This window comes from Leuresthes tenuis, unplaced genomic scaffold, assembly GCF_036924035.1.
Source record: "Leuresthes tenuis unplaced genomic scaffold, fLeuTen1.0.hap1 SCAF_13, whole genome shotgun sequence".
NCBI classification, from domain to species: Eukaryota; Metazoa; Chordata; class Actinopteri; order Atheriniformes; family Atherinopsidae; genus Leuresthes; species Leuresthes tenuis.
The window spans coordinates 9,614,971-9,641,874 of NW_027325367.1; the positions used below are offsets into that span (position 1 = coordinate 9,614,971).

Here is a 26,904-nt window from a genome sequence, read left to right on the forward strand (position 1 = left end):
AAGTTCTGTGAAGAGGCTTCATGGAAAAACAGAAAATTAATACGTTAAATACAAACAGATGAGGGAAACAAACAATGGTACACAGAACGGTAAAAAAGAGAGAAAAAATTGGCAGTGTTTTACGTTTATCCTTTAATCAGAAAGAATAAGTCAGGAAGAATGCAGTTCATCTAGATGATTGTTGTTATACAGAGAAAATTATTGAGAGTATGTTTACAGTAATGTTAATATAGAATTTAATCATTTCTCAATGTTTTGCTTGAAAACCCCATCTGGTGTTTAACTCTTTTGCGCAGTGTGTAATGCTGCTATCAAGGATTATAGTGGTACACTGTCAGCACCAGCCCCTCCTGCTGCTCTGCTCCACCACTGCTGCTGCCGCTGCAGGGGAATCTCCTCATTGGCATGCAGGCCATGACTTGGAGCTGTGGAGCACTGGCATCTTCTCTCTGGAGACTCTCTCCACGCTCTTTCCTCTCTCCTTCTTTCTCCTTGTCCGTCTCCTACTCTCTCCCTCTTACCCCCCTCATGCAGCTGTCACAATATCTGCTCAGTGCGGGTGCTAGAGGGATCGCAGGAGAAGAGGACCTGGGCTGATGTGACGTTTCAAGAACAGGAGATTTCAAAATAGAATGGCTGAAATGCCTCTTGTGAGATGTGTTGAATCAATCTTCAGATCTGTAAACGATCTGTGTTGTGTATGTTGTATAGTTGTCAGTGCACTGGGGAATTGCCCTTACAGCTCTACAGGAGATCATTTAACAAAGACATACATTGATATGCAACAGTGTAAACCATGTGAATTGCTCAGACAGTATCCAAATTTACTCTAATCTGATCTTGGCAGATTCATAAGGTGTTTACACTAAGATAGACTGGGATCCAAACAAACAAACAAACAAAACTTATTGGCATGTGTTGAGCATTTTGCTGAGAGGCTGGAATGGACAATGGCAGAACAGAGCAGAGAAAGCTGGAGAGAGGCAACATGAATCCTGTGTGGCTCTGTGGATTTGGCAGGAGTGAAAGCAGTGACAAGAGTGCTGATACCAGCCAGACTCAAGCTGTGGGCAAATCAAGCGTGAAATCGGGAACAAAGGGATTCACAGGATTGGAGGGCATTAGATTCACACTGTCTGAGCCCCAGAGGTGTGTGCGTGTGTGTGGGTGTCTGTGTGTGTGTGTGATAGGGGCTCAGGATATTGTACTTGTAGTCTTTTTAATAGCCTTATTGCCGACGGATTAGTGAGTTTTGAATTAAGGTGGTTTTGTTCGCTTTTGTGTAACTGATCTCACCTTTTTATATGATTTTCTTAAAAAACAGAACATTCATTCAAAGTAACTTACAACAAGCTCCATCCCTGAATTTCCACTATTTTATGCCTCTCTAGTTTTAAAATATGTTGGTATTTTTTAATAATAATAATTGTAATAATCATGTAAGCCTCCAGCATCTTTTTAAAAGAATGATTTATAGAAATCAAAATCCTACAATCAATAACCTGTCAGTGACTTCAAATGGAAGACAAGAAAACAATACAAGAATGAGAAATTAAATGTTTGAATCTTCGCATTTAATATCTAAGCAACTTACTGAAATCCAGACATTGTTTTGTATCACGATCGTATGAACTTTTTGACACATTCGTGCAACCTTACAATTAATTCCCTTAGTGTCTTACAGTAAACCACAGCCACAAGCAAAATGAGCTTTTTTCAGTCATTTATATAAAAAAAACAGATAGATTAATTACACCACTTCTACAGAAGCCAGTATCTCCCAATTAGAAGAAGTGACATCTTGTAGTATATATGATATATGATTGCTAACCAGTCTAATTTTTGCACAAAAAATGCTTCTATGACAAGATGATTTTTTTTTAGCCATTCCTGGATGGATTTGTCAGTGTGGACTATTATCAGGTACACCATGCATAGCTCGCCAGTCCATCAACACAGAGACAAATCAGACAAACAACTTAGGGTCAATTTAGAATTGCCTATCATCAATCAACCTAACGAACATGATTTTGGCCTGCGGGAATAAACCAAAGTACCCAGAGGGAACCCATGTAGGCACATGTCAATCATACAAACTCCACACAGAAATGTCCGAGCCAAGATTCAAACTGAGAACCTTCTTGTAACACGACTGCGCAGCACCAGCCTAACAGTCCTTGAAAGTCAATAATGAAATTATTTCTGATTTAATTCCAAACGATGTTGGGCAGCTATCTTTATTTATTTAACAAAAGCTTTTGACATTGTCAATCATTTCATTCTTCTCAGTTGATGAGACATCAATGGTATCTCAGATCACTTTTTTGCAGTGGGTCTCAAAGTGCCTAACTCATTTGATGAAACATGTTTAGTAAGAGCACATCTTTTTAAAGCCCCATTCTGTCACTAAGGGTATACTCCAGTGCTCGAACCTTGGCTCAATTATATTTTCTATATATGTTAATGACATTGTTAATTTTGGAGGTGATTCTTTCATTTATCTCAATGCTGATGGCACAGTCAATTGTGCCATAGGCCCTTCCTCATGTGCAGTACTTTCATCACTATAGATTGATTTTACCAGGGTTCAACAGGCACCGTCCTCTGTAAACTTCCTGTTTAAACTTCCTGTGAGACGGCCAGAACGTATGTGATTTGGTAGGACGGGTTCTGTCTCCTATTTAGACTTAGGGATTGTTCTAAACAAGGTAACAAAATACAAGTACTTAGGTAACTCACAATAGTAGGTTAAAGTCTAAGATTAAAACTAAAATTGGATTCTTGTACAAAATGCAGGTCTGGTCTTAAGGATACTATTATGGGCAGAAGGTTTGGGAAAGTATTTAGCATCTAGCTATATTTTATAATAATATAATATAATATAATATAATATAATATAATATAATATAATATAATATAATATAATATAATATAATATAATATAATATAATATAATATAATATAATATAATAAGTTAATTATTTTAATCAATATTACTTTTAGATTTGCATTTACACTGTAAAGCTCCAAAGTACATTAATTTCTACTTTCTACATTACAGCATATACAATGTAAATACTGCCGCAGATAAAACTTATTTCCTCTCCACTTTTGAGTGTGACTTCAGTCTCCCAATTCAGCAGGTCAGATCGACCAGATGACCTCAATATCCTGGTGTACCCAATCAGAACATCTAAATGTCCTCTAGTGCACTAAAGCCTGTTGTAAAGGTGTCATTTAGAGTTCTGGTTGGACAGTTTTCCCAGGTCCTGTGATATTATGCCCTTGGCTGACTCATTTGTTAGTGACATGCCACAAGAAATGGATGTTTTTTCTGTACTTAAGTGTTTTGTATGCACAGCATTGTACAGAAGAAAAATCTTGAGCCACCACAAATTTTTTTATATCTAAAGAAGCAGAGAAACAAGTTTAATTTTATCGGTTAGCAACTTGTCACGAGCAGCCTATCGCAAATACACACAGTTTGTACACATTTCTTGTATCTTGCAAGTTACATCTTCAAAAAATGCCAAAGATAACACAATCTGAGAGACGTAAGATTATCAATTAATTAAGTTAAAAATAACTTGTATATTTTTAACTAGTAAGTTATTTTTACTAGCTGATTTCCACAGAGCTATTAGTAAAAAAAAAAAAACTTGGCATGTATCTGCATGGCATGCAGTGTGTCCTTAAAAAGATTTAGAAAACTAGACAAGTGGTGGACAAAATAAGAAGAGGCGGACCTAAAATGTTAAAAAGAAATATGTACAGCAGATAAATATTCTCTGAAAGTAATGTCCTGGCTGTGTGAAGTACTATTGAATAGTCCATGTCTCACCTGCAGTAGACATCAGTCAGAATCAGAAGCTTTCATGACGGTTGAGTTTAAACCCTAAAAACTATTAATTTTCTAAAAACTCAAACCTAAAAAAAAATTCATAGCAGACTGAACAAATGCTATGATGTGGATCTCTACATGGAATGGACAGTGTTGCTAAAAAATAAATAAAAAGAATACAGAAAAAATGAAGCAAAAAACGTGCCACAGGAGAGATGCACCTGGCCCTTCACTTGATCCATGTACTTGTTTAGTGAAGCCTCATCAGAAATGGTCCATGCAAGGATGGCTTTCAAGAGGCCATTCTTAAGGAATCAAGACCATTCTTAATGAGAAAAGGCTGATGTCTGCCAGATGACAGAAGAACTGGACTGAAAATCAGTGGCATCAGGTATAATGGAGTGATGAATCCTCCCCAGAGCCCGGACCTCAACATTATTGAAGCCGTGTGGGATCATCTTGACAGAGAACTGAGCAAAAGGCAGCCAACATCCAAAGAGGAGCTTTAAAATGTCCTTCAAGAAGCCTGGAGAACTATTCCTGAAGGCTACTTAAAGAAATGATGAGAAAGCTTGTCTACGAGGGTTCAGGCTGTGTCGAAGAATACAGGCGCTCATACCAAATGGTGATTTTCAAACTCATTTGAATTGCGAAAACTCTGTTTTTGCACAGTACTGTATAATGTTTGCAAGCGTTTACACTCTGCAACTGTGTTTCAGCGACAAGAAATATAAAAGCAGTCATTTCCAGGCTGATTTATGGGGAGAGGAATTAAACAATTAAGATGTCAGTTCACACTCAAAGTGGTCATAAAGTACACACGGGCAGAAAACATGTTGAAACATTTTCCTTTGTGCTGCTTTGAATATGCTTCATAAGCATGACTCTTCCCTAAGCGCCAGGTTGAATTATGGAGGCTCTCGTGGAGGAACACTTTAATTGATGCATGAATATGCAATTGTGCCTCAATCCTATGCCTGAAATCAATCAAGTAGACATTCAGTGGCTATTCTGAGCTTTGCCACCTGCACCCTCGTGTTCTGTGGTCATTTGTGAAGTAAAGATCCATTTCCCCTTCACTGCAGCTGTTAAAGCCTGGGATGTTACTCCTCATGTCTCCGTAGTTTACCTCCATACAGAATCAAACACATGAAACAGCAAGCATCTTTGTCTTCTGTAACTGCTAATATCTCAGGGTGTGAACAATGCTAACTCAGTCGTGCTTTTTAGATAGCATATAGTTAAATAAACTGAAATGCTTAAATTGTCTCATTAAGAAGTGTCCCTTAGAGTAAGAGGGTGATTAAAACAGCACATCTGTTGTTGTAATGACATCATACTGTCCTTTATTTTAATTCATGACTGATTAGTCGTTTCATATGCAGGAAAAAAATCTTCTGTTCATGTGGTAAATATCCCAAAGTACCAAAAGGCTTAAATGAAGTAATATTTCAATTTTTACTAAATATAAAGTGTATATCATCACTTTTCAAAGTGAAATCTTCACCAGATTTGTCTGAGTTCTTAGCATGATTTAACATTTTTACAGTAGTGTTTTTAAAGGGACTTTCACAGAGATTTTTCACAACCTTGCTTTTTAAAAAATTGTAAATCTGTAATAAATCCCTTATAAATAATTAGTTAATCTATCTGTTACAACACCTAAAAGCTCTTAAGTTCTTATTAGAGAGGTAATTTGTCTCTCAAAAGTATCAACAACTTATATAATGATTTACTTTAGATTAATAGCTCAGTGTTGTTTAAGGCCATCTATAACATCAAATCGCTATTTACACACAATCTTATCAACAATAGTATAATAATGTATGCTTATATAATTCATATATGAGCTTAGTAACTACAATAATTTTTAATACTGCCTCTAGAAGACACTTTTACATGAGTATGGTTCCAAAGTCAGGAGTGGTGGTAATACTGTTCTTACCCATCACGGCTGCTTGCTGTCCATATATTCAGTTTTTCTTAAATCTTGTGAGTAAACTGTTAATCTCGCTTCTACTGGCTCTACAACTATCTTCTACCTCTCAGACCCTATAATCTACAGTTTCTTTCTTTAGTCTGAGGCAAAGAAGATTTTTGGTGAGGAGGAAAGACATAGTTGGGGAGGTGTATGCTGGAGTGCAAAGTCTGGGCAAAAAGCCCAGTGTTTGGCCTAATTTGTAACCGACTCTACATGTGAAAGCCTTCAGGGCACATCAGGCAAAAGCCCTCGTGTTTGGAGGGAAAAAAAAGTCTCTGATTATTGAAGTATCTTTGCAATAAAACACATTTACTCACACTCATTCACACACACGCTGTTCATAAACCTCTGTGATGTCAGCAACTGAGAGTTATAGTAGTTCTGCCTCCCGGAATGACAGCAGCAGAATATCTGGCAGACCATCACAAAATCACGTCAAGGGTGACTGATGGGAGTTCTGCTTCCTGGCCAAGTCTGTGTCCAGGTCCGTCTCAGCTCAGACAGACAGACAGGCAGGCAAGCTCTCCAGCTACATGTGAATTACTTGCATACATTAAAGCACACCGCAGGGAAACTGCCTCCGAGCAGAGGTCAGAGTGGCTAAATGTGCAAGTTCAACTGCCTCAAAGAAAAGGAACGTGTTGATGCAAGCACACAGAAAACTCAGGATTTTTTTCAGGATTTTTGAACAACATGGCTGAAATAATAATCTTTTAATTCTCATTTTGAAATCTTTTGATATTCTACCATTTTTTCATTCTCAGTGATGTCATGAAAAAAGAGAAAAACAAAACACTTAATTATTTGTGCATCCCAAGGCTGATACAACTTCATTTTTTGTGAGACAAAGCTCCACTATGGTCCAAAAACTATCAAAAACACATCAATGACACTTTTGCACTGGGTCATGTGTTATCTGATGTTGATCAATGTGGACTGTTTAGCCATACATATATCATATTCATCCACTTGCTAGGTTATCATCTTAGGTCATTAGGAACATGTTTGCTTTGTGTCCCCAGAGTTCGAAGTGAACACAGAGAAACTACCTTCAGATTTATGCACCATATATGTAAAACAAACCCCCAGATTAATGCAGATCTGTGTTAAATCAAACCTTAAGATTTTCCTGTTTACCACTGCATTTAATAACAGATTTAATTGGATTGAAGGACTTCAATCAATAACTTTCATTGTGCTGTACCTCTCTCACAATTTCTACAAACCGTAAATTTAGTATTGAATGCTTTTATGCTCTATGTGAAGCGCTTTAAATCACCTTGCTGTTCAATCGTACTATTTAAAGACATTTGCCATGCCTTGCTTTGTGTAGCTGGCAAATAACTAAAGTTGGAAATAATACAAAAAAACTTTAACATTACTGGTCTGGTATTATAATCGGAAATCAAGAGAAAAGGCAGCTCAGCGACAAAGACTTTAGTCTTGTTTTTTCCTACTATATTTTACAAAATAATTCAAGAAGAAAGTAAAGATGAAACACAACAAATAAACAGGCATTAAACTTAAAGGATACTATACATCTATATTTCTATGTACAGGATATCCAAATATCAGTTTTCTGAGGCAGTAGCAGTGTGTGTCTTCTGTCTATTCATTTAAAGCAGCTTTGACAGTGACAAAAATCAACACAAACAAAAGTTAGTTGTATTCAGATTTAGGAGACCAAAAGAACCAATCAATAAATAATCATCTAATTTCTTTTTCAAAAGTTCACCATGTGATGATATTTACATCATAAATTAAACAGTAAACTAAAGACATTCAACTTATTTAGACATGTTATTATCAATCATTTTTACCCTTTAGGCTGCCATGCTGTGAGAACAATTGTATGTGGGGGAGAATTTGAGGATATTATAGCATATATCACCATATGCTAAAAAGTTATGTTAGGTGAAGCCAAAAACAGGAAAAAATATACTCTGATATGTAAAAAAAACAAAAACAAAAAAACTTGGACCTTAGCTTTGAGTTGTTGCATATGTGCCTAAATGTAGATGGCAAATGAGAATTTGTTCGGTCACACCTCTCTGCACTCATAATGAGGGCATTGAAGCTTCAAGCCAACCTGTATATTTGACACTTTTACATATCAGAGACAATTTTTCATTCTGTTTTTTCCACTTTATTTATCTTTTTAATCTAATATTGTCATAATGGTGTGATCCAAACACCAAAACTAATTTAATGCCACCAGTAAAATATTCTACTCTGACAGAAAAAATGACACATACAGAAAACAGCCAACTCACAAATAAATACTAGGAAACATTGACATCTTATATTAGTGAAACACTGGTCTTTCTGTCTTTCTGATGTTGCACTTTGCATGTCAAACATTAGGCTTTGTGCAACAGACTTTCCAGGTAAAAGGGCAATGGAACAATGCATTTTCCCACTGCCCTCGGAAATCACGTCCAGGATAGATTAACTCACATAGCCAATGGTGCGTGAGAGGAGCGGGACAGAAACACTTGCTTGATGTTTAACCAGCCTTTAGTGGGAGGGTAATTCAGTTCAACACCATTAAAAAAAGGGATGCTTCCTGTGTAATGGGACAAACCTCTTCCCACCATCAGGTGATTATCAAATGCCAGCTGCTGAATATTGTCCTCTGGTGATAAAGAAAAGAAGTTGGTACAATACAAAGGCCTGACATATACAAGAAGTGCTGAATAAACAACCAAGGAAACATCTGTCCAACACAAGTTCCTTGTATCCTTTTGTCACTGTCTTGCCTTCTGCATCATTCACTTGGTCACTGATGCTCATGCATACATCGTCACCAACTTTTAGACAACAGGACCTGTGTGCACCAGATTTTGTCAGCTGCCGTTGGTTATGATGACTGAGGTGGCCTTGTGTCCCTGTATCTGCTCAGCCTGCATTCTCATGTGAGATGTCACATCATACTGCACTCCTCCACATGCCAGGCCAGAGTAACTCCGCAAGTTTTCGGGGTCATACAGGTGCTCCAGGGAGTATCCAGCCAAGGCATAAGCTGTTTGCCTGTCCAGTGGCTGCCTCTCCTGGGCTGGATAAAGCAGAGGACTCCCCTGGGATTGTGCTGGGTGAGGGGACAGATCTGTCTGCAAGTAGTCTTTGGTGAGGGGGAGGCCCGACCTGGGGATCCCATCAGAGCTGGGGCTGCTGAGACGAGACAAGGACGCTGGACTGGTTGTGTTTTCGTCATTATCATGTGGACCCAGCACTTTGATGCTATCCCGGTGATGGAGGCGTTCAGAGGGGAGGTCGATGTTGGGGGCCCCAGGACCACGGCACACCACGCTGGGCATGGTGAGTTGAGAGTGATGGGGCAAAGAGGAGGTGAAGCATGGACTGTGAGTTTTGGTGAGGCCTGAGACGTCCAGGAGTGCCTTGTGTTGCTGTAGACGGCTCTCTTCTTCTTTAATCATTTGCTGTGTGGCACGGATAAGCGTTTCCATCTTGCTGGGCTCTCGGGGGCTTGCTTGGAATTGATCACCATGGTATCGCTCACCTGAATCACTGGTGGATCCGCCCCCATCAGGTGAACTCACTACACTGTCATCATCCCAGTGGCCCCGTCCTATGAAGAGAAATGAAATAAATTAATTCAAGCCAGTTAAATTATGCACATGTGGTTAATGTGTAAGATTCTGTTTTCCATGCAAATGGAATCATTGTCTGATGTCTTGGCAGACACACAGGGGGGGTTGTTTTACTGTTTGAGGATGTGAAATGTGAAATAACTTGGCTTTCAATTGCGGGCAATTTTTGAACAGATGGTAGCAATCGACACACTGGCAAGAGACGGCGTAAACAACTTAGCATGTCTCATAATAACATTTGGAAAACAGCTACCAGAAGAAGCTAGGCCAGAGTTATTTTCAGAGACAGATGGTTGTGGTCTCAACCCTAACACCTCACCGTGAATGGCGCCATTGTAGGATGTGATTTCGTAGCCCTCGCTGTTCTCCATCGAGAATTTTGGAAGTGACAGCACAGAGCGTGTGCTGTCCCACCACATCTCTCTTCCCGACTGTGGGGCTGCCAGGAAGTATCGGCCACTCTGGCATCGGACCCGGTCACAGGTGGTGGTGTGAGGATGCGTTTGGGCATGTGCAAGATCGTCTTCTGATAACCCCAGGCTGTAGCACAAGGAGCCTGAGTCTGGATACAGTCTGTAGGCACAAGATGCTTCTGCAGCCTCACTGGAATCCAACAGCTGAGGAGAGGTAGAGTCTGTCAGCGGGCTCCCGCCCCACTGGCTGTCTTGGTCAGATTCTGAACGCTCTGGATTGAAAGCTGAAAATTGCTGGAAAGACACGACAATCACAGCTATGTGTGCTCTGAATTTTTTTCAAAGAATTAAATGTGAAAAAAAAAAAAAATGTCCTGTCATAACACAACTCCATAAAGGTCTTTTACCTGTGGGTAGGGTGACACTCTGGCTTTGGCCTTTGACTGGGTGAGACGTGACTTGGTGCTCTTTCTGTCTTCACTGTGACTGTCAGCATAGGGAAAAGCTGGCTTGGTGGGGCTCATTTGGTCCAAAGACAGCTGCATTCCCTTATACTCAGTGTCCCTTTTGACACATACAATAAACATGTCAGAGATCAAGGGAAAAGTTTTACTTTAAACATTCCCAGGTTGCCACTGGTATGGCAATGCTGGTTAGCTGGATTTTCCACTACTGACAACCAAGCTGAAATGTTAACAAATTCCCATCAAATTTTGTATAGACAAGCTCTAAGATTCTTTTTTTTTCTTCACAAAAAAAAGACCATGATGACAGAGGTGAAAAAGATCTTTCAAACAAAATTTTTAGTATTTTGTAATTTTCTTTGTTTTTTTTCTACATCTTTTCGGGGAGAAATGAAAAAGGCACAATGCAAAATTTTGTGAGTTAAATAAATTTCTAAATTTCAGATTACTTCATCTCAGACCTTATTTAGCTTGTTAGGGTTATAACTTGTTAAAAAAAGACAGGGTGATGTAAATTTAAAAAGCTTTTTAGGCGCTTTGAACTATCAAACCTTTTCAGTAGAAAACAGTAGACAACCATGGCGTCCTCTCAGCTACTGAGCACTGAAATTAAAGTAATTGATGCCAACAAAGCAAGAAAAGACTACAAGATAACAAAGTGCTTCCAGGCAACAGTGTCTTCAGTTTGTAGTGTTAAGATAAATAAACAGCAGTTAACAGGAACGGAGAGGATTAATTTGAGGTCTGAAGGACAAAGAGAAAAAAAAGCACTTTTGCCAAATCGTTGCAAGCCACTGTGTTTTTTTTAGTAAAAATAGAAAACCAGCGTAATTTCAATTAGCCTCAGAATTGCTTTCTTTTTAGTGTTGACTACACATAAACATAGCTTGTTAGCATTGTCTTTGAGTAGGAGATACATTGCCATGTTACATTTTCAGGATGCAACAATTGTTTTTAATTGTCTTGATTACGTAGCTGTTTTATTTATCTTTCTTTTTACTATCAAAAGCAGAGTGGCAGTTTGACTCCTACTTTCATTATCATTTTTCATTTTGGTAGGTCAGTTATTACTCTTTTTTCCCCCTTTTGTTAGGTATACAAGCCAAAGCCAGTTAGCAGTGTTAGCATATACAGTACAACCACAACGAGCAGCTTGTGTTTTAGTGGACTCAGATCTGTTTAAAAATTCTTACATTTTTGAGTTTCACTTCAGTTAAAACGATCAGAGGCACTGGCTGTCACGGGTAAACAAACAGCTTCATAGAGTCAGTGTTGCTGTGTTAATTTGAAATGGGCCTTCTAGGCCCATAATCTCCCAAAAAATCTGAGCGTGTCCTGTTTTTCTTATACAGCCCTGCTAGTTGCTTAGGACTGGATGACGTAATCAATAATTACTCTGACCCAGACGTCCTGGCTAATATTGAATATAGATAGCTGGCCCAACTTATTTTCCAGACTCATTCGTTATGATATGAGTCATGTGAGGACAATAACCATTGAAAACAACAGTTGAGATAAATTCAAGAGATTAAGCCCTCAGCTTCCGAGAGAGATATAGCAGACACCCTGAGGAGAGTTAATCATTCTTTTCAGCCATGCAACCATTATCTGAGCGCTGCTATAAAGCAATGCAATGAAACATATACTTACAGAGACATGCAGTTACGAAATTAGTGCTGTAAATGTTCTCTTTAAGCATCTCATGAAAATGTATTTTTGCTTATTGTACACTTTTATTTGTTTATGTGCATCATATAACCTGCTGTTATACTGTGATGCTGCAGCTGAACTCAATCTAAGTGTTTCTGTCAAGGGAGTGAAAAAGGCTCCTGTGTCAAGTGTTCAGCAAACATGAGCCTATTCTTAACTTATCGCTGCAATAGTATGTAATAACAGCTAGTTGGCATTTTAAACCTTGTGGCCTGTTTTTGACCCTGTCCACCCAGTCTGTTTAATATGACCCATTCTTTATGTACAACACCTTAGGGGAAAGGCTCTGTTTGGACAGCCAGTGCATTGTGTGTTTTTGCTCTTGCAGGTACAGTGGCTGGTTCTGCATCCTATCTGAGCCCTGGCTAACTTATGTCAGAGCCAATAATGTTGGGCCTTTGTGCAAACTCAGCTGTGTTAGCCGAATTCCACTTCAGGGTCAATGTCAGAGCACCTCGTGTCTGAAATACACCACCAGCCAACCTCCAAACATGATCTATTAATGGATTCTTGTTGAGTTAGCTGCCATGCCAAGGTGATTGAATTGCTGTTTATTTTTTCAATGCAGTTGTTTTGTTGCACTTTTGCTGCGTGTGAGCTCTCGGATACCTCCGTGTTAGACCTAATTATGTGCTTGGAAATTCACTGTCATTTTAATGTAGTTACTTTGTTTTCTCCTTACTGCATTGAGGAAATCGATACTTAGAGTGCAGCCATATGCATGCATGCACACACAGACTCACACAGACTCGACATCCCATGCACACACACGCGCACACACACACACACGTGGATCAACCACACCTAATGAGGAAAATCCAACATGTGCTACAGCTATGAGATAGCTATTGATTCCTAGTTCACCGTTTGATCGATTTTTCTTTCCTTAGACTGCGGATCGATGGTGACAGTAGAGGTTTTGTGATGGGGTTGAACCCTGATGTTTGTCTTGCTGTCTCAAAGGGCCTTAGTGTGCTTTGTGCTCTCATAACACTCAACTGCCTGAACCCTGCAGCCACAGTATTTGGTGAATTTGCACAGAAAGGCTACAGAGGGATAACAACAAGGATTTTGGATTTCTCCAAGAGACATCTTATTTCAAACAAAGCTTCAAGAAAGGATCGTAAGAGTGTATGATACAATTCCGCTTGATCTAGTTAAACATTCAGAGCTATTCTCACATCAAATAATATGAGAAAGAATATTAGAATTTCTTCTGGATCTGTAAAATTACATAAGAATGACTTTGCAGCTGTAAAAATAACTATAATGAGCTATAATATTTGAAACGTGTGATTCATGATTACAAACCCAAGGCTACAACTACTTTATATGCATAAATTATCAATAGACACATGCCATAAACATGACTCACTTTCTAAAGGATCTGTCTTCATCATAAAATCGCTCTGGTTTTAAAATTGAAATCTTAACAAAGACTCACGTGAGGACATAGTTGACACTGACGATACAGTGAGGTCTTGAAGATCGGCTGTTGTGGACAATGGTGGCGTAACTCTGTACCCAGACCCAGCCACCGTGTTTGGCCAGGAAGCGGTAATACTTAGTTGTGACTTGGCCTTTTACCAGCACTGAAGGACATAAAAGAAACTTCAGAGATATACATATTTAATGACATGCATGTTCTGAGTGTGTGTTTGAGTGTGAGACGAGTAATTGTTAACACATGGTGGCTGCAGCAGGTTGCCTCTGCAGTTAGTGACTGACAAGTGAAGGTTAGACTGCAAGACAGGCCAACTTGTAACTTACAGAGGTGGTGAGCACAGCGGAGGTGGAAGATGTCACAGCTGTGGACATGATGGTACAACGTTTTCTCTATGAGGTCCTGGGGCTCGTAACCTGTCAGTTCAGCAACCCTGCAAAGAAATTAAGATGTTGAAAATGTGAAGAGGTTCATATTTATCTTACGAACAGCAGCAAGTCAGATAGCTTATTTCAGCTTCTTCATGAAAAATGCCTATACTTTGTCCTACATACACAGAAAATTAAGAGCATTTAACCAAGCAAATCAGAAGAGCAGTCCCACTTTGTACCTGGAGTCCAGGAAAATGAGCTTCATGTCCAGACTGGCTCTGAACATAAACATGTTACTGTGCAGTTTGATCTCAGTCACAGCACTGGGCGGCAGAGAGTGACCCACAGCCACCAACCCCACATTCTGGTAGCAGCCCTCAAAAGGTGACATGTCCAGACTGTACTGACGGATCTTCAGGTAGCCACTGCAGTGAATCACCTGAAGATCCACAACAACAAGAAAAAAGCTGAAAATCAATTTGAAAAAAGTTTGAACATTTATATAGTAGTGTAGCTCATGATATGGCATTATTTAAATGTTACATGCCCAAGGCCGTCTGTTTCTATTAAATGATACTGACCAAAAATATGGAATATTGTAAAAGTAGAAAGTAAATTATTTATAGTACAATATCAGAATAGTACAACATGCTTTCCTAAACCGAAATAAAGAAAAACAGTGTCTGAATGATTTGTTTAAACATCAATGCAATAATATTCTTATTCAATTAAGTCATTTATTACTTAATGTTAATAATTTCATTTTATTCGTTAAAAAATACTATAAATCATATTTTATTAAATTCGTTAAAAATTATATGCCAGTTTATTGCAAGCAAACCTTCCTACCTTGTATCCTCCACTGGTGAGTCCTGCGTTTCTTTTTGCCAGCACACATTTCATCCGCAAAAAGAAAGAGCGTTCCATTTCATATTCTGAAAGAAAAGACAAACACTGTCAGTGTGTTTAATTGGAGGAGGGGTACAGGCGACTTGCTGTCACTCTCCATTTCACACAGGCTTATTTGAAAAAAAAATATGAGGATAACATTAGTGATAATAATTACTGTCTCTGATACATGAAAACCACAAGTGTTTCAAAACGCAGGAGTAAATGAGCGCAGACTATATTTAAGGCACATTAGCCGCATTTACTTAAGCAATATGCAGGTTGTGAACACGCTGCATAAGAATACAGGTGCTTTGAAGGGGAAATGCTGCTGTACTACCTTGTACGAAATGAGAATGATAGGGCTGATGTGGCGTCAGCACAGCTGTCATCTCATCGTGGTCGGCAGGATGGACATACTCATAAATACTGTTCCCAGTCAACTCTACCTGTTGAGAATAACTCAGGTAATCAACGGGGAGTCAATGAGTGTTACATCTGCGCAAAGGCGCCACGTACCATGCGTGCTGGTCAGAATGATACACCAATACATACATGTGGAAAACAATGAGTGAAAGAAAAAAGATCATTCTGTACAAACGGACCTGAGACAGTCCTAAATGGACCGATGCTGTCTCTGAAATGTACATTATCTTCCCATCTGGAGCGACAACAAAGATGAATCCATCCAGCGTCTGCAAATAAACGAGACGCCGCCGATTATTCTCCCGGCGACACGGCCGCAGATCAGTGACTGTAACAATTAAAACAATGACCATACCTGCAGTAGATGAGATCCCAGCTCCCGTCCAATATTGTCCAAAGATCTTGTTCGACTGGCATGACCCCAAGCCTCACCAAGACCTGCAAACAGTAACATAAAACTGTTTGCCCGCTGCCTTACTTTATAACCAATCAGAAAACATCATCTTATTCAACACTACAGTAATTCGCTATTGTTTACATTGTTGTTGCTATTTTTATTGCAATTATTATTTTAGTCTGAAAAGGTAGAACACACCACAAACACACACGCGCACACTCGTGTCCGCAGGGGAAGAAGCTCCTGTTTAAATGACCAATTTAGAGTTAAAGCCTTCCTGTTCCTTCCTATTCTTTCTGAGTATTTATCGCCTCCTGTCTCACGTTTTCTGAGAGATGTCATAAACGACTTTATTTCAAATTATTTGTATGACTTTTATTTAACCCTAATCTTGCTAAATATGTCCACTTTTAGGTAATTTTTTATTAAATATAATCCCCAGCGTTGGATTTCAGTGGAGCAAAGCAAGAAGCCGGTACTGCTCATCAAAATGTATACAGTTCCATCAGAAATCTCATGGAGCTTGGGTATCATCAGTAAATGAGGTGTCCGCCTCCCCTGCTGTAAATGAAAATAAGGTGGGACAGGAGGACTAACGTGACTCCACCACACTAGAGGTCCTAAAAGCCGAATGCACAACATAAACAGAAATAGAACAAATAGAGAAAAAAATTTAAAATAAAGTTACGTTTTTTTATATATTTTTTTCTTTTATTAGCCTTTTACAAGAATGGATACCATTCAAAACAGGTTTTCCGTTTCGTCTCTCTCACGTATTGCGGCACCAAATTATGAACAAGCCCATCTGGAAACGAGGAAAACGTGAGCGAATTATCAAATTTTACGGCAGATGCTTTTCAGAATTTTTCCTACGGACAAGAGGCTGTGTTATGTCTACGTGCCTCCGCCTCACAAGGCGTTAGGTGACGAGGCGTCTTGCAGGGCCTTCTTCTAATTGGTGATTGGTGTTCTCAGTCACGGAATTGAAGAAAACCTGCAGAGACCCGTATGAAAGATGATCGCCTCATTTGGACACACTGAATTAAAAACAACTTTCCATTTGTAAAGACTCCCCGTAGATCAATTAGGAATCACTAAGCTACAATCTCCCTGTGATGCTTCTTTATAGCTTTAAGGGAAACCTAATAAAAGTATCATTGCACTTGAAATAATAATCACCCTCTGCTTTACTTTTTGCTTTCTGGTTTAATCGCTGCTGTTAATTTTTACAATAATTTGTTGTTTTTTAACATATAATATGAATAGACTGTTAATTTTATAGTGGTCTTTGTTATAATACAATATAATTATGTCAGTCCACGCAGTTCTGGTTTAACACAATAACAGATAACCTTTTTTCCTCTAAGCCTTAATCACTTTTATCTTAGATTTAAGCACGTTTGTTATGTATTTTCATTAGCAACGATGTGACCATTTTCACGCAGGTTTTCCGTGACATCTTACAATTATCTCTGCAGATACGGTTTTGATAATTTTGCACACGGATCGTGAGCTGAAAAAATATATTTTCAGGGCAAAAAATAAAAAATAAATGAGAAAAAAAATTAAAACGACTGCGCAATGTTGAAAAGAGGTGTGTGTATATTCGTGGGCTGATCGCTCACCCTGAGGAAAAACAATTCTCATCTTCAGGTAACTTGTTGTCAGCCTTATTATGGAGGCTTTGTCTAGCTGAGATGTGATGGCCGACGGTAAAGGAAGCATTTTGGCCAATTCGTAAAATTCGCTGTTCTCCTTTTCCCGTCTAGTCCTTGCGGCCGTTTTGGATTTCTCCTTCATTTCGGCACCTTTTCAAGTTGTCCTCACTCGTCGGAAATGGTGGTCATTTAAAGCAGCAGTTTGACTGATTCCTCCCGGCGTTGTCTCGTTTTCATTGCGGTTTTTAATCAACTAAAAAGCTGGAGTTTTGATATGAAAGGCTCAATCCAAAATGTGTGAATATCCCTGGAACTCCTGAGACAGTGACAGCTCAGCCGGCCGTGGATAATCCTTCTTGGTTCATCCGCTAACCCTCATCCATGACCTGCAAAAACACGGAAAGGAGAGAAACAATTTTTTTTTGGGGGGGGACTTTCTGGGTTGAACACTTTCAAGACCGAACATAATGTTGAACCCTATCAGTGCTATTTTAATCTACGACTGGCGCAGGCCTGCAAGGCAAAAACTACTTCATACATCAGCCAGAACACAAATTAAAATAGTTAATAACGATGCAGGCAGAATTGATTCGGCTCTTTACGATAGTTAACATTATGACAAGCAGCTCAACCAAAACAATAGAACGGCAACAGCACATGTACAATACAAAGTTAGGCCACAGAAAACTCCCTGCATGCAAGATGTTGTTTTATTCATCAGCTGGCCCTTCACTGTCTCTGAAAACCTTCGATGGACGCATGACAAATGTAATGCTTTTATGAAACAAGCACGACACAAATTAGAGACGGCTCACATTATACGATTTCAGCCATTCTAACCACTTATCCACTCTTTAAATCCCAAGTGCGAGGAAATAGCTTATCAAGCTGTATTTTCTATCGTTTCACTGATAAAAACAAGTTGTGTTGTCGCTGTAGCTCCGAGGAACTGACAGTTGACCCGACACAATTCCTGAAGCGTGTCCAACTGCAGTGAGAGGAATAACTGTGACGTGCTTTCACGTCGCTGGTAGATTTTCCTCACGCTTCAAGAAAATAAATAGACATATTTAAAGATACGCCTCCATAAATATAGCCGGGATAATTATTTAGACATTTATGTTTGCAGTATTCCTACCCGAACGCGTACGCTGCCTGTCCCTACATCTGAATCGATCCTGTGGCCTTAAACGGAGCCTGCTGGGAATTTCACCTGTCCTGAACCGGGTTCAGCAGTCGTCCCAGTTAAAATTGCTCTCAGCTCCTCCTGGATTTCAACCTGGAAAGGCGTACGGGCCGTGCGCTGCATACACGTCTCCAAATTACAAGGACGCGCAACGAGTGGCATTCGTGCCCAACAAACAGCCTCTCCTCGACTATCTCAAGTCAACGTCCCTCTCCAAGCAGCTTAAGACCCGCCCACCCTGTGCGTCTACTTTTCTCTGACTGGACAGCAGAGTTCGAAGTCATGACGTGATTGGACACTCACCGTGGGTGTCAATTTTCTTCCTGCAAGGTATGCGCGGCACTTTGTCGTGCACGAAGTGAGTTTAAATGTGCTCTTGTTGTGTTTTTGTCGTTAGCCTAGATATGATAGTTTAAGATGAAATAAATATATATGTATGAAATATTATAACTGGGGGAAACTGAGAAAGGCTAAATAACAGTTTGAACGACCTCCAGTGAAATCTACAACATAGAAAAGACCAGGAAATCACAAAACTAATATGGCATGTGTTTATTTCGATATTTGAACGAAGCAGTTAACATTTACAGTGGTTACACATAAAATATCTGGAAACATAGAAATCTTCTAGCCTGAAATATTTCCAAAATGTCATAGTAAAAGTAGGAAAAGGGAGTGGAATTTTTCTCGTGTCCTTATCAAACAACAACAACACAGAAAAATTCCTGGAATAGGTTATCCTGACAAAAAACATTAATTTCGATTCCACAAAGAGGCAAAACGGGATTGATGGTAGGTGTAAAGTTTTCGAAAAGAAAAGGACAAATCTAACAGAAAAAGATGGATAGACAAAAGAGATTCGCTGCTCTTCATTAGGTGATGTTACTCTCTCGCTGCCTCTGCTGTTGTCCAATAAACATGTTTCGCTTTTGGCTTCTCGGCATCATTTCAATGCACACTACACCTAGGGGTATCCCTAATTATGCATAAATGCTCACATTGAATCAAAATATGGACTCCCTGCTTTCGAGAAGGTTGCACTGTGCAATCTACTTGCCCTCAGGTGTTCAGAGCATCTTCAGTTTCCTTTGTATTTATAGGTTTGCTTGCACTTAAACATACTGAAACTTATAAAGGAAAAAAATAAAATCCCCATTTAGAGCAATATGTTCACATAATTTCGGCTCATTCTTGTTCTTTATCTAAATTCGAAATGGAAATGTTGAGGTTGAATTTGCATAATGTTTTGCACCTGGAAACAAATGGTCTGGATCTCTAATTAGCCCCTCATCAGATTTACAATCTCGTCCACTAAACCAGTTTCGTATAAAGTTATTTCGAAGATATTCCCCCCTCTTTTTTGTTTAAAGGCAAATGCAACACAGTTTACATGGTTGCTGGCCGATAGAGCAACGCAGTGGGCCAAGAGCTCACGCAATAGCCTGGTGTCCGTCAACACGTTTATATGAGGATTAATTTCCATGTTGTGAATCAGATGAAAGCACCGAGGTGCATGTAGTTTTTTAATTAGCAACCAAGCGCTCAGATGGAGAAGGATGAAATGCGGGGGTGGAGGGGAGAAGCGTGTGGAGGTGGATATAGGGGGCTGGTTAGAGCAGCAAGCTCAGTGTCGGGGGCGCGGACGCATGACGGTGAGCTCATTACGCACATAATTAGCCCTTAAATTGATGCAGCATTCAGTCTTAATTTGAGGTTTTCCTACTGCTTGCCAGCGGATATAGCGGCTCCTTTCCTTTGTGTTTGTGGGTGGGGCGTGACCACAGAGATTGGATGTCTACCTAAATGGCTTTTTTTTTTTTTTTTTAGCAGAGATTATCAAATAATGGAAATAATTTGAATTCCATACTTTTTCTTTGAAACTGTCCTGTCACATTTTGATTAAAAATATATTTATATGTCAAAAATATTCTTACAAAAAAGGCAACGTTAAAAAGTGATTCAATCACATTATAAGGACATGGCAGCAGTGGCTGCAATGCAGTGACTTACTGTTAGGGAAACATGATTGGGAAGTTCTCTCAGGGTATGAGCTCTGAGCGGTCGGTAGAAGATTTACTCAGCCTGGACCTCCTGTTAATGCCCCACCACAGGTCGTCACAACAGGGGAGCTCGCTTTGCTCTCCTTCCAACCCCTCCTTTGCTACTATCCAAGTCTCCCTGCATTTTTCCATTTTTATTGTAGTTTTACAAATCATGCTTCTCCATGGGTGGCCAAGTCTGACATTTTCCCCAGCATGAAAAAAAAGGTAGGGAACAGGTTAGTGAAGGTTACTTAGGTAAAGGATTCAAGGAAAAGATGTGAAGAAGGTGACACAACACATGCAGACCTGTGAGTTGGGCTGTGTAAAGCATAAAAAAGCTTCATCTCTTTCAATCATAATTTGCTATGACCCTGACAAAGTTTCAGTTTCATGATCAGTGACTGGGCATAGTACTGAAATCTATCCTTGGTGTCATTTATAACTGAAGCAGTTTCAGGGCCGATTCAGAGTCTATCTCAAACCAGCTTAAGAACCTGTCCAGAAAAAGAAAGGAACCAACTATTTGCCTGTCCAAAACCAAGACCAATTTGCTTTAGGCCTAACAGATTAGGGCGAGATAATCTTATCCAATAATTATGTATCACTAAATAATTAATTTAGATAAGAAAAATATGTGCAATGCTTAAAAAATGTTGGGGGATTTTGTCAGAGGGAGAGAGCAGCAGTAATTTAACAACTATTGTGGATTATAGCTCCACCCTGAAAAGCAAGCCAGTGCAAGGTATTTGTTTAATTTAGCCAACTGTCCTCTCTTTTAAAGAAGGTCACATCTGTCTCCAAAAACCCAAGACGGCAAAGATGAAATACAAAATGAAGGTTTCCAAATGGTATTCCACAAACAAATGAATGACGCATAGCTGCATTCATCTTTTTATATACAGTCAATGGCCGTGAGTAGATAGAGAGAAACCATAGTTGACATTTCCGTGTGAGTGGAATCACATTCATACACCAGGACAAATCACACCAGGACAAAACTAAAAAATACAACAACAAACAAACAGTTTTCTCTCATAATTTAGTCAAATGTGGGTCTCCTGAAAAAGGTCAGCTGACTTATTCTTCCATAACTCCAGCTACAACTAAAGCAGTACTTGCTTGGTGGTTGATAGGGGAGGTCACATAAACCCAAGTTCAAAAAATAAAAAATTACAATATTAGAAACACTAAGATAGTTCCAGGTTCAACTCCCAGCTGGGGCCTTTCTGTGTGGAGTTTGCATGTTCTCCCCGAGTATGCCTGGGTTCTCTCTGGGTACTCCGGCTTCCTCCCACTGTCCAAAAACATGCATGTTAGGTTAATTGGTGACTCTAAAGTTGTCCATAGGAGTGAGTGTGAGTGTGTGTGGTTGTTTGTCTCGTTTGTCTCTGTGTGGCCCAGTGATGGACTGGTGACCTGTTCAGGGTGTTCCCTGCCTTGCCCAATGACCGCTGGGATAGGCTCCAGCTCCCTGCAACCCAACCGATGGATTAAGTGGGTATAGAAAATGGATGGATGGATGGAAACACTAAGATAATGCAGTTCTGTGGTTTTAGAGATGTAAAATGACTCTGCCACTGAATTGTCAAAACTTGCACCCTGTTCATGTTGGTTGGAAGGGGGTAAAGTTGCCTTTGAGCAAAGGTCTTTAAGGCCTTGAGATTAAAGTTCCGATATTGCAAACCGAAATGCAACAGCATCCAACATTTTACTTTATGAAGATAGCCTTGCAAGAGAATTTTACCAGGCCCTGCAATCGACTTGCCTCTATGGACATTGTATTCCTCTTCATTTATATGATATACCTTCTTCTCCAGCTACATATGCATGTTATGCATCAAGCAAACATCTGGAGTTTACTGTGCTAAATTAACCAAGTTCTCTGTCCAAGTCGTCTCCCCTAAAGAGAGATCAGTCAGCTTTACTTTGTTTCTCAAGAAAGAAAGATCTACGAGCTGCGTGACAGGTTCCATTTTAGGTTTCACTTGCAGCTTTTGGCACTTGTTTTAAACAGATTCTGCTGCTGTTGTGCAACACCCAGTGGTGTTTTATAGTTGTATATCTGACTAATAAACACACTTTTTCCTACTTACCTTTAGACATGAAAACTAAGAAGGATTTGGATTTGATTATTTCCCTCTAATATTGCTCTTTTGGTGTAGCTGACATAAAAGGCTTAATTTAACTCTGAGTCAAGTTATTTCACTCGAGCCAACAGATTTTGTGCAGCTCACTCTGATTATGCAAAAGGCATTTTTTTCCACGACTACAGTTATACTTCCCAAGATTCCTACTTTTGGTGTTCTCTTTTAAAGATTGTCAAGGGAAACTATTTGTTTTAAGAAGTCACAAAGCAAAACTGATCTTTTTTTCATGCAGATGGCTTTGCAACTTTTCTTGTGACATTAAGCATTACTTTTGTGTCATACCTGCAGTAGGGTTTAAGTTGTTAGACACAGAAAAGAATCGTCACCCTGCCAACAAGAAAATATGAGTTTTTCCTAAACCCAGCACAGTAGTCTTAAATGCCTAAAACTAAGTAAACAGTGGGTGAAAACAAAAGTTGTGGGTAAAAGTAAAACAACTAAGTGTAAAAAATATATAAATGCGGGTTTCAAGTACATGCTTTGGGTAAGGCCTTGTTTCTACATATTTGTGTGTTCCCCTCAGTCTTCAACATAACAAAATGCTTTTTTTTTTTTTCAGATGCATAAACTACACAGCAGCAAAGGGGCAGATGTTATCAGTTTCCCAATCCAGTTTTATGAAATGCGAGAATGGAATTACAGAACAGTACAGCTCTAATAATACAAGGGAAGATTCAGGTTAAAAGAGGTTGGTGTGCCTGCTAATCCTTTTCATGCGTACATGCCCTTCATACATTACGCAGCTCCTGTTATTTCACTATCAGTATTGGCTAAATATGATTATGAGATTTTCTCTTAATTGTGCTCAAAGGGTAGTGATGGGTTTACTTTACATAATTTTTCATAAGACCGGGCTGGGACAGGAAATAAGCTTGTGTTATTATGCCTCCCCCACTTCATAATACAGTCAAGAGTTCAGTGTGATAATTTCTTAATCTTACTTCCAGCAGCTTCTGCAGGATAGCTGATCATTACCGTCTGTTCTTACATATTAAAAACATTCCGACTATCCACACGCAGTAGATTGTTGTGGGTCCTCTTCCTTCTTCTACTTAGGGAGTTAAACAAGTTTACAACTTGTAAATTTTTCAAGGTGTAAGACTAACCCTGATTTGCTTTTGTGAGGTATTTTTGACCACCCACAGAAACCTTAAAACTATCTGCTCCTAGTAAGTTTCTGTCAGGTTCTCCAGGATTAAAATGCCATTTCAGTCTTCTACTATGGGCTGTGCCACTCCTTAAAAGTGGAAACAATCCTATGTGTAATTTCTTAAATCTATATACACAAATGCCAAAAGCTTGTTAAGAATACAAATCAGTACATCATATTGCATTATTTTTTACAAACCTACATGGAAAAAAAAGAAAAGTTGCTGCCCATGATGGACTTTGCTGTGTATACCTTTCATTGAAATTCATTGAAAAACGGCAGCACAGTGGATAGCACTGTTGACCAAGTGCAAGGAGGTTCCCAGTTGAAATTTTCACTTCTGCACAGCGTTTGCATGTTCTCTTTTCACTGGCTTGGATTTTTCTCCAGGTGCCCTTCTGTACTCCAAAAAACATGCATGTTACTCTAGATAAATGGTAGATAAATCAACTGACTGTAGGTATGAGTGTGAGTGTGCATGTAGTATTCATGGAAACATTTTTTCTGTTAATTCTGTGATAGACTGACCCAGTGACAACTGCTTCAGCTTCCAACGTGGCACACAGGATAAAACGAGTACAGAAAGTGGATGAATGGAATAAAGGAACTGACTCAAGAAGACAGATTATCCACAAAGGAAGAGACTGAGACTGCAAAAAATAAAAGTTAATAATAAAGAAAGAAAAGAAAAACGCTTACGGTAAAGCTTTAGACGGTGAGTTTCACTCTTATTCCTGAAGGTGTCAATTACATCAGTGCCAGCTCCAAACTAGACAAGCACACATTCATTTCACATCTTCTGTAAACTGCTAGAAGGTGTAGGGATAGAGTAAATGAATCATAAACAATTATGTTGGGTAAACACATGGGCTTACACATGCAAAACTAGTAGAATTTAATATTCTGTCTAAAATATTCTATCCAAATCTGAGCAAAGGAGTAACGTACTAAACACAGCCAACGCTGATTCATGTCTGTCATGTACATCTGTTTAATTTATTTTTTGACCCACAGTGACATGAAGATCCATGTTTTTTAACAGCTTCTACACTTCCATTTCTTATATCCCCTGTTGTACTCCTGATAATGTTATGATGAACTGATATACCACATCACAGACATAGATAACCTGATTTGATGTAACATTGTGAATCATATACAGGGGTTGTGAAAGATGGAGAGGACTTTGGGTCTATTAGTGGAAGAGACATACAGAATATATGGGAAATACACAAGATAACCATGTGGTAACAAGATGTTAATAAGGAAAAGGAGACATGATAAAACAACTATGAATGTGTGAGTTGAAGATTTCACAGAATGAGTGAAAGGCGCTGAGACTTGGGCACCATGTTGGGTTACACTCTGTGCTCAGAGATTGAAACAGCTGGGAATATGTAAACAGGCTTCACATTTGAGCGAGATTTGCCAGTTGAGTTTTTTTGTAAGCTATTACAGACTCTTTGGGCTGTTTTCCTGAAAAGACTGAGTGTTATTTATTAGTCGTCACTGCCTTCTGAACCACACAATTTATTTGAAGAAAGATGGTCACAAATTCTATTTTGTACTCGTCCCCCCCCCCTTTAATTTTTTATTTTTTTTCATGATGACTCTTGCTCTCTGTGTCACTGAGCCCATCTGCTGTGTGCGAGTGTTAATTAACCACGCTGCCATTTCCTCTGTGCGAGCTGCGTTTGAAGGTGCTTAGAGTACACGAGTCAGCCCTGCAAGTTCATCAAAATGCTAATTCGGCCCAAATTAAAGTTTTGATTAACATTACACAGTTTCCTGTGCAGACACAGTGATCCTTGCATGAACTCTGTCTTTCTCTGAGTGATGAGTATCTGGAGTAAAGAGAAGAAAAGTAAAAGAAAAACAGAAACAGTTCACAGAACTGTCTAAATGCAGACGGCTTTTCTTTCTTTTATGAAAGAATCCTGATTCTTCCAAAGGGAGAAATGGTTTCCCATCATCATGCTTCTCTTGCATGTCAATTATTTACGTGTATACCTAGTCATACCTGTTTTGGAGCCTGTAATGTGCCTGTGGGTATGTCTCTGTGTTGTCAAACATTATGTCTATGTGAGGACCTGAAGCCTGAAGCACTGATGCTGTGACACAGCTCTGACTGCCTTCACCCTGCTTCTTCTGTACCTCCCCAACACTGATGTCCCTGGGAAAAAGGATCTGCAAATTCAAAAGAAATCCTCTGAAGAGTGTGGAAATTCAATTTTGGAGAATCTTTTCAGTTACAGTTACAGATTATGTATCAAATCTTGATTATGTTGCAAGTAATCTAAGAAATCGATTACACATAATCGGAAGCACGTAAAGAGATTTCAGAAAAAATAAAAAGGTTTCAATTAAATTAGGCATTGTATTAATATCTAATTCAACTATAACTACAGCAAAAAACTTGAACAAAATGAGAAATACAGTTAATTTGTGGACATTCATGCTAACATATATTTGTGAGGGTGATTTTACTCAACGCATTTTAAATGCACGTCTCCTGGAGTATATCAAAGACATATTCTATTTTAAGGTTAGTGGTGTTGTTCATTACAACTTTCTTTGGTCTTTAAATGAGGTTAGGTATTATGCTTTCATTTCTTTTTTTTTTTTGAAAATTGAAGATAGATGATATTATGACTCTTCGTATGTTAAAAAAGTCCTTTATGTGGCATTTAATTGAAAAAAAACAATTGAAAAAGTTCCCAGATGTTTTGATGTGCACAGTACAAACACAGAGCTGATTTTGAATTCTAAAGTTTGAGTAATTTGATTTGACCAATTGCATGTGCATGCAAATAGCCTTTTATTTGCACTCAAAACACTCCTTAAATATCTAATGAGAAAAAAAGCATTTTTTATAAAATAATTGTAGAACTTTCTTGTTGTGTAACACAAGCTTATCAGCATTTTTAGGCTTTTTACATCAATTCAGAAGTCTTCAGATTAACTTTTTTTTCTCTGTTGTCATCTCGACTAGAGTACTGATGATAAAGATGACCATATAATTGGTTGCGAGCAATGCAGTGTGACTCTGCACATGCTCCTGTCCTGTAAAATATTAAATTCTAAATGCTAAATAAATTTGCAATGGTGAAAGACTAATTATATGTGGGTTGGCTGTGTTAAGAGCAAATCAATAGGCTACATGCTTCCATTTAGA

The 26,904-nt window shown here is 38.9% G+C and overlaps 1 protein-coding gene across 1 annotated transcript; it reads right to left on the reverse strand.

Annotated features, from left to right (window-relative positions):
* Nucleotides 1–7,333: 7,333 nt before the first annotated feature.
* LOC140266893 (single-minded homolog 1-like) lies at nucleotides 7,334–17,586 on the reverse strand. Its single transcript, XM_072362019.1, has 11 exons — nucleotides 17,172–17,586; nucleotides 15,505–15,587; nucleotides 15,329–15,418; nucleotides 15,064–15,172; nucleotides 14,685–14,770; nucleotides 14,075–14,274; nucleotides 13,791–13,897; nucleotides 13,465–13,612; nucleotides 10,254–10,410; nucleotides 9,753–10,140; nucleotides 7,334–9,411 (listed from the first exon to the last, which is right to left on the reverse strand). Exons 1-11 carry the CDS (start codon nucleotides 17,344–17,346, stop codon nucleotides 8,669–8,671), a joined length of 2,286 nt encoding a protein of 761 aa, XP_072218120.1. The 5' UTR covers nucleotides 17,347–17,586; the 3' UTR covers nucleotides 7,334–8,668.
* Nucleotides 17,587–26,904: the final 9,318 nt, after the last annotated feature.